Genomic DNA, 8,699 nt, shown 5'->3' with positions numbered 1-8,699 from the left:
GACGAAGGATCAAATGTTCCATGATCGAACGAAGCATATTGATGTTCGTTATCACTTCATCAGAGATGTTATTGCTAAAGGCGATATTACAGTAAACAAGATCAGCACCAATGATAATCCTGCTGATATGTTCACTAAAAGTCTTCCAATAGCCAAATTCAAAGCATGTTTGGATTTGGTGGGTGTTTCAGATCGCATTTGAGCCTGATAGGCTCGTGGTGGAGGAAGTATATTTACTTTTCGAAATCAATTTTTTCTCATATGGTGTTTGCAGATTGTTATAGAGATTTGGAGTATGATGAGCTGTTGATAAACTGTTTTGCATGATCATTGTGCAAGTTAAAGTTTTTTTCATCCTGTCTCATTTGAAGTCAAGGTGGAGATTGTGGAAGTTTCCTTCAAACTTCAACATTGGATGATTTCTAGAATACCATTCTACACATGTGGTTTTAATTTGTCAAGAATGAGTGGTAGCATGTTTGTCAAGAATGGATGGTAGCATGTTTGTCAAGCTTGGATGGTAATAGACAATTGAATTCATACATTCATTTGCCTATAAAAGGAAATGAAACCAAGCTTATTAAAAACACCACACCTCAAATTACATCTTCATCTTTCTCTCATATTCATACAAATATATATTTGATATATTTGTTTTTCTTTCCTCTATCTCTGTAAACACTGAATATTATAGTAAATTGGTTCTCGGCTTCCTCCGTCCGTGGTTTTTCCCGATTTGGGTTTCCACGTAAATATCGCGTGTTTTTTCTTTTTATTGTTCGATTTATTCTTGGTTGATTATTCAAATAGTTTTATATTCCGTTGAATCGCTATCGTGATATTTGGGTTTTATACTTCGATCTTGAAGTTATCGATTATTTATTGTAGTCGATTTGTCTACATTTGTATTATTTGCTCTTTTCTAAAATTTTAAAGCGCACTCCTCCACCAGAGGAGCCTAATAAGGCATATGAGGATAGAGCGAGTAAAGGAGGATACACAATAATTAATACAAAATCGCATGTGTTAATAAAAAATGACAATTCTTTAACATTTGTAATAAAATAACTAATTTATTATTTTAAAAAATCTTTAAAAAAAATAAAACGTTTAGCTCTAGTGAATTGATTTATCTTTGTGGAATGACATGAGTATATTATTTTTCTTAAAAGCATGTAATTTGGCAAAAGAATGCATTTTGTAAAGAACACATAGTTTCACAAACTCAACTTTGCGAAATATTTTTTTTTAAAGGTGGTCGGTTTATGTTATCATCCCTCCAAATTTGGTCAGTTTAACGATTAAACATTCCGATACCTTTCTAAGGTTGTACTTAGGCCGCATCCATCATCAGATCCTTGGTGACACAGCAATAGTTATCAGATTGTTGTTATAGTTTTGCATGGATTCCTTACCAACGTATCATATTTTTAGTTGTAGGATCATGGTTAGTTTTTAGTATCACTACTTTCTTATTTTTAAGCACTTCATTTACTATTTAAATATTATTTCATTGTATTACGAGAAGGAAGAATTATTAGTAAAGTAACTTTATTCTTATTTCTTATCTTTTTAGAAGACTAGTCATCGATCCTATTTTAAAGATTGACCATATCGAATCGATCTACAACACATTCTTTTATCCTTTATTTAAACAAATCAATCATATAGCATATAACATAAACATAAAATTTATATAACACATTTATAATAATCAAAATATTATATGATTTTCTTTTCATATTATAATAAATGAACAATGTATTCGAAGAACCTAGCTGGCACCAAGATTTTGTTGGCTGACATATGATACAACTTTGAAGAACCTAGAGAACAATAGTTGAACGTTAGTTGAATCAGTAGGAAGAAAGGAGATTTTTTTCATATATTCAAAAATTCTTAAACTATTTGTGTAGATGTGGATACAAGTCAACAAAAAATTTGACCTTTTAGAGGTCGAAGTACACGTCTAAAAGAGATATACCAGATAACCGTTTCACTTGTTACAAAATGATCTAAAAGACGTAAATTGCAAGACTTTAACAATCAATAATACACAAAAATAAGTTAAGAGACTATTTAAAAGTAAAAGCAAAATTTTGTTAGGCTCTAGTGAAAACGAATAATTGACCCCGCGTTTTGTCACGGGTTTTTATGAGTTTTTGTTATAAAATAAAATGATTGCAAATGACCGATTATATAAAATTTACTGATTAAACTTAAACTTTATGTATAAATATACTTGTAAATAATGCCTTACTAAATATACCTTTACCCTCAAATAACTTACATTTTAGTTATATTTATAAATTATAATAACCCATAATAATCTAGTGATGGTCTCGAATGAAATAAAACAGCCCAATTGTTTATGTGACTGATATGAGCCTCATGCAACTTTTTCTCGCTCTTATTTACTTAAATGTCACTCTAGTCACTCCACTCTGCAAATCGTCTCTCCCAAGTCACTCTCTCACACACACAAACGCGATCACTTAGGGTTTCTCTTCATCTTCACCGATCGGTTTACGGTCCTTGTCTCTGTTAACTGGCCGACGGACGCAGGTGTTTAGGCTTACTTTCGTTTTCTCGACTGGTACATTTCGTTTTTCTCGTAGTTTTCTTTTATTTCTTTAGCCTCTGAAAGATCAGGTGTTTGTTGATGATTGTTGATGATATATCTTCTCCAAGCTGTTAGATTATTTATTTTTCGTGCATTTTGGTCCGGCCTCGTAATTTAGGGTTTCATTTTCGTTATTCTGAGGTTTTGATTCGGGCGAATGGTGGTGGTAGTCGTACTACTTTTAGCAAAGAAACATCAACTTTTCATTTGGCTGTTTTGATCTATGTGGTTTCGATTTCAACTGCAAAACTGTTATGTATTTTGCTGCAAATCTAACTGCAAGGAGTTCTATTCGACTATCTGTAACACTTGTTTAAATTTCATTGCAAATCAAACTATAAAATCCGGATCAGCACTACAGTTTTTAAAGTAACAGGTTAAACTTCCGTAATCACACTATAGCTCTTTCCTCTTTTAAGTTTTAACCACAGTGAGTATGCTCTAATGCTTCGATATGTGTTGTTAGTACTTAGTAAGAATATGTTTATGATATGCAATACATGACTGTTTATATATTTAAACTTTACATTTCCTTCTTCCTTACATGTGCTCCTTTAATTTCAAATGTCTCAAACAGAAACTTGAAATGGGAATTGAAGAACTGAAAGGGAAACTACAAGTGATGAAGCATTTGGGTGATGAAGATGATGCTGCATTTCAGGAGAAGATTAAGTTGATGAACTTTGAACTGGAAACTAAAATGGAAGAAATGAAGAGCATGGATCAAACACGTTTGGTTAAGGTACGCCAGGGTAATGATGAACTGCTAGAAGCTGTCAAAGAGATAATTAAAGGGAAACTGAAAACGAAACTGCATGTGATGAAACGTTTGGGTGATGAAGATGATGCTGCATTTCAGAAGAAGATTAAGGAGATGAACATTGAACTGGAAACAAAAATGAAAGAAATCGACAACATGGATAATTTGAATGAAACACTTTTGGTTAAGGATTGGCAGTGTAGTGATGAACTTGAAGAAGCTCACAAAGAGTTAACGAAAGTATTATTTCTAAATTATAAACCCATGACTAAATTCCATTAATCTTTTGAATACTTTATAAATTGTTTTTGGTTTTGGGGTTTCAGTGGATGCAGGATATGCTAAGTGGGCGAACAAATATTGGTGTGAAAAGGATGGGGGAAATTAATATGAAGGCATTCCATGGTGCTTGCAAAGACACGTTTGATAAGGAAGAAGCTCAGATCAAGACCTCTGAATCACGCTCTTTGTGGCAGAATAAGGTTAAAAGCCACCCAGAATGGCATGTTGTTGAAGTAGATGGTGATGATGAGGTTTGATTGTTGAAATTCTGTTTCTGAATAACTTTAATATCTTTAAAATCATGTTATTCAAGCAAGGGTATTATTATTATTATGATATGATGCAGAAAGTGAAGAGTTTAAAGGCAGAAAGGGGAAATGGGATATTTGATGCATTCAAGGAGATGAATGAGTATAACCCAAGTGGGAGATATGTGGTTAACAAAATTTGGAACTTGAAAGACAATCATAAAGCTGCTACTTTGAAGGAGAAGAAGATTTTCCTGTTGAAGATGGTGGTTTTTGGAGCCATTCTCATGGCTGTGGTTATAGTGTTGTTGACCAAATTCCCTTTGTTGTTGACCTTTCCCCAGGTGTTGTTGTAGGTGTAGGTGTAGGTGTAGGGGTTGCTGGTTTGATCTTTTGTTTGGTGTAATGAATTGGTAGTAGTTATGGACTTATGGTATTGTAATGGGTTTCTGTTGTGTGATGTAGATGCTATTTCAAAGACTACATCGCGCTTGCAGTTTCTTTGATATTCAACGCCTTCAACTGTTCACTTCTTGCATGCAACAAAAGGAGTTTTCCACTAAAGAATTATCAAAACCCCCACCTAATTCTCTCAATGGTTTTGAAATTTGTATCTTGTATTTGACATTTTGAAAATGGTGAAATATGTACATTGACGTTTTGAGTGTTTCCAAGAGAAAGACGCTTGGATGAAATGGTAACCGGCAACATGACTTAACTTGTTGGACTGTTGGTAACTGACCAATACTCAATTAATGAAACGGATGAACAAAATTAATAACAAAAGAGTAACAAATTTTTTTAGGGCAAAATGCATACTAAGATGCAAATCTTATGACTTTTATATCGGTAATCTATATATCGTTATCAGTTAATTATGTTAACTTAGTTTATTAAAATATATGAATTATTTTTTGTATGACTTGTAAAAATCTCTAAATATTATTAAAAGAGAAACCTTATGACATCATTTTAAACAATCTAGGTCATTGATTGTATTTCAATCTTATGTTTTCTACCCTTAGATCAAATTGATGACATCATCTTCCCCAAATGGAATGTATTTAATTCCAATAAAATCTTTTCAATTGTCAAACAAAATTAACTTACATCCGTTGAAATGGAATGTATATAATTCCAATAAAATCTTCCTATATTTTAAATATTGACTTTCCGGTTATAAATGTTTTAATATGGTCAGCTTTAAATACATATTAGTAACAAACCATTTCAATTAAGACATTAATATCAACCATTAAGATTTATATTAGTAAACCATTAATATAAAATCCATTTTTATTAGGAAACCATTAATACCAAAAAATCATATTCAAATTATCACATACATATACGATTCATCATTAAATCCGTGACTCACACTTATTTTCAATTGTTGTTTTTCTTCAAACATTCTCCTACAACATCATTCTTATTGTTTATAACTTCCATCATCATTCTCTTCTTCAAACATTCGATGTTGTGCAGTACAAAGTCAGTACCTTCTTCCATTTTTTATATTTTTTCGATTATTTTTTTGTTCCTATATCAAATATATGTATTCATATATTTCGATTTTCTTTGTCACAAATTACATGAAATCGGTTAACTACTTTTCTGAAACTTTTCAAATAAACAGGAAAAGATATTACGTATCTTTAACAAAATAGAAATTAACTATCTTTGGAATTTACACTAATTAGGGAAATGTTATTTTTATATATTAGAGATGATTATGATTTTTTTTAATTATTATGTCATAAAAATCCGGTTAGTTTTGGTATGATTTTAAAATATTTTGGTATGATCCTATTACACTTTTAGGTTGATTTAATAGGAAATAATATATAATTTATTTATGCATTCTTTGAAATTAAATATGGAAACAATTTTGTTGACAGCTATAATAACTTTCATACCTCTTTATAAATCATACCTCTTTATAGATAAATACACTGTATACATCACTTTTCTTTCATATAAAAGTTCTTTCTAATTCTAATTGTTTTCTCTTTCGTTTTACACTCATGGCACAAAACAATCGCGATGAGATCGTCTTTGATAAGGTTGCTGACATCGATGCATCCAAGGAAACCTGAAACATTCGTGTTCAAGTACTCTTGCTTTGGAAGCAAACTTAAAAAACAACTCAAACATGTTCAACAGCTTGGACATGATTTTAATTGACGTATAGGTACAATTTTTTCTTTTTAATATTATGTTGCTTTTAATTTATAAAATTTTAAACTTAACTAATTTTCTTTTCACTTACATGACACTAAAATACAAGCAACAATAAAAAAATCTCATTAGTTCGTTTGAAGCCCTCTTTGTTGAAGGGTCTTTAAGGGAAATTAGTAGTTTTGGTATGGCCATAAATGAAGGAGATTACATGCTGGTTGATCATAAGCATAAAATATAATTTCTACGAAACAACCAAAGTTCGTGTATCAAATGATTTTGCTGTTATGGTGGATCCTTATAATTTTGTGACTTTTCAGGATTTGATAGCCAGGAATCTCGACAATCGTAATGCATTTGGTAAGATTTTATTTTAACATTCTACTTTATCTACACATAAATATTTATTGTATTACACATCTATAATATAACAACCGTTTATTTTTTTGTTCAAGATTTTCTTGGTCAGGTTGTGTCGACTAATCTCATGAAAGTGATTATTGAAAATTCAAGGGAGAAACGGTTGATGAGTCTGGTTGATCAGGATCTAAGTTAAGTATATGTGTTTAAAACATTTTATTTTCTAGAGTGTTTTTCTACATGATACCATAAAACATGTCGTTTTCATGAAAATGACATGTTCATCTACACTTCAATATACATGTTTATTTTAGCATTACTTAAAACATTTTGAATCCACTAATTATAGAATTCACTTTTTGTCATACATGAAGTAATTCGTTGATCATTATCAGAGGGTCCATTTATGATCTTCTCACTAACAAATTGGTCAAAGGTGGTTAGAGCTCTTTCACACATTTTTTTTATCACATGTCTTCATACTTTTAAGTTATAAATTTTCATCTTCAAATTTCCATTTTTTAGTTACATAGGTTCATTGAAATTATTTTTTTTGTTTAACATATCAATCTACTTTGTTTTATCTTTACATAGTAACAATAAAATTTATAAATTTACACAACAATATACATATTTTGAATTTTGTCATAGTATTATACTTTATAAAATACAATTCTCTCCAAAATAATTTTCGTTAGTAATTTCATCCATAATTCACCCAATTTAAATGTGTATTTTCTTTACATAAATTCTTTTAATGATCCCGATTTTTTCCTCAAAAAGTATATCAAGCATTTATGTCTTAGATAATGTTGTCCCATTATAATTATTACTTTCCAAAATATATCCGTTTAATGAGGAATTTAATTTAGTGAAGGAAGTAAATGTTAATACAAACAAGATATATATTCCATAATTATTACACAAGTTTATTTAAAAAAAATCAAGATGTAAACATTAAGCATTTTTAAAATGAAAATTTAGAACATGTACAAACGATGATGTTATACAATGAAATATAAAATTGAATAGACTGCAAAAAAAAAAAAAAAAAAAAAAAAAAAAAAAAAAACTATTAAGACAGTCAATCTTGAAAATAGTATATTTATGAAAAATTATAAAGTAAGATAAAAATTATAAGATATTAGGATATTTGTAAGTACAATTAGTAAAAGCATTATGATTATTAGAAAATAAATAATATCGTTAAGATTAGTAAAAATGCAATAATATCACAATAGTAATGAAATGTCATTATTTGATATTTCATATAATTGATAGATATACCAAATTACAATGATGATGTACTAAAATTATTCAAAGTTGCGCCAACACTAATGCAAAGTTCTTGCGAACACCAAATAAATAAGAACAAACATAAAAGCTAGCACTTCTATTCATAATCAATTTAAAATAAACCAATCATGATTTAGAAAAGAATTTCCATTGATGATATACTAAAATTAAATCCATATAACATTTAACATTCCATAAATTATACTCTATGAGTTTATTTGAATAAATGAAATATTGTAGTTGTCAATATTTAATGCAATGAAAAAAACGATATATTGGTTGTAAATGTAGGCTTAAATTAAGTAACCTTATTATGGAAGGAACGTCTAATTAGAATACTTATGCTTATATAACAATATCATAACTATATGTGACGAGGAAGGTTATTCAACTAATAAAACAAAAAATGTTGTATACAAAGAGGTCATTCAACGATTATAGATATTTATCGATTTCAATGTATCTTCTACAAATTTCAATAATTCCAATAACCATAATTTTTTTTAATTATTATGCAATATCTGTAGACATTTGTATGTTTTTTATGTGTTCCCCGCGTTTAACGCGGGTTATAATTTAGTTATAAAAAAATTACATCATCGATAGAGAATTAGAGATAAAATTAAGAAACCACAACTGTATATTCATTTAACTCCTCTCATTTTGGGTTTCCATCCTTATAGTTTTAATGTATTATTAAAAAAATAATAATGGTATAAATTACAAAATTCAAAACGAAAAAGGTAATTTTTAAAACTTCTGAGTATATGTAAGAGACATAGCTGAAAATTTTGTATTTTTGAGCTTTAGATATATAATCGAAGTCATTCATACTCTCATGGCATGAAGCAATAAAAGATAATAAAACAACATATAAATCCTTTATGATGGTGCTAGATGAACAATAAGATAAAACACACCAGTCATGTACTCGTCTAGAATTAGAATACCA

At 29.4% G+C, this 8,699-nt stretch overlaps 1 protein-coding gene across 2 annotated transcripts; it reads left to right on the top strand.

Annotated features, from left to right (window-relative positions):
- The first annotated feature begins 2,402 nt into the window (after positions 1 to 2,402).
- Positions 2,403 to 4,442, top strand: LOC145135937 (factor of DNA methylation 1-like). 2 transcript variants are annotated; one of them, XM_079070239.1, is made up of 4 exons: positions 2,403 to 2,565; positions 3,201 to 3,623; positions 3,710 to 3,916; positions 4,012 to 4,442. In XM_079070239.1, the coding sequence occupies exons 2-4, from the start codon at positions 3,210 to 3,212 to the stop codon at positions 4,267 to 4,269; spliced, it is 879 nt and encodes a 292-aa protein (XP_078926365.1). In that variant the 5' UTR covers positions 2,403 to 2,565; positions 3,201 to 3,209; the 3' UTR covers positions 4,270 to 4,442. The 2 variants fall into 2 exon arrangements, with proteins under 2 accessions (XP_078926365.1, XP_078926312.1); XM_079070186.1 differs by having other exon boundaries at positions 2,405 to 2,596.
- Positions 4,443 to 8,699: the final 4,257 nt, after the last annotated feature.

This window comes from Lactuca virosa, chromosome 1, assembly GCF_052849685.1.
Source record: "Lactuca virosa cultivar CGN04683 chromosome 1, Lactuca_virosa_CGN04683_v6, whole genome shotgun sequence".
NCBI classification, from domain to species: domain Eukaryota; kingdom Viridiplantae; phylum Streptophyta; class Magnoliopsida; order Asterales; family Asteraceae; genus Lactuca; species Lactuca virosa.
The sequence above is the reverse complement of the archived record's forward strand: the minus strand, read 5'-3'. Positions and strand labels throughout refer to the sequence as shown.

Excerpts from the sequence above, each read along its gene's own strand:
- LOC145135937 (XM_079070239.1), top strand. The coding sequence starts at position 3,210 with ATGGGAATTGAAGAACTGAAAGGGAAACTACAAGTGATGAAGCATTTG. Across the intron at positions 3,624-3,709 it reads CTCACAAAGAGTTAACGAAA|TGGATGCAGGATATGCTAAG; the intron begins GTATTATTTCTA and ends TTGGGGTTTCAG. Across the intron at positions 3,917-4,011 it reads AAGTAGATGGTGATGATGAG|AAAGTGAAGAGTTTAAAGGC; the intron begins GTTTGATTGTTG and ends GATATGATGCAG.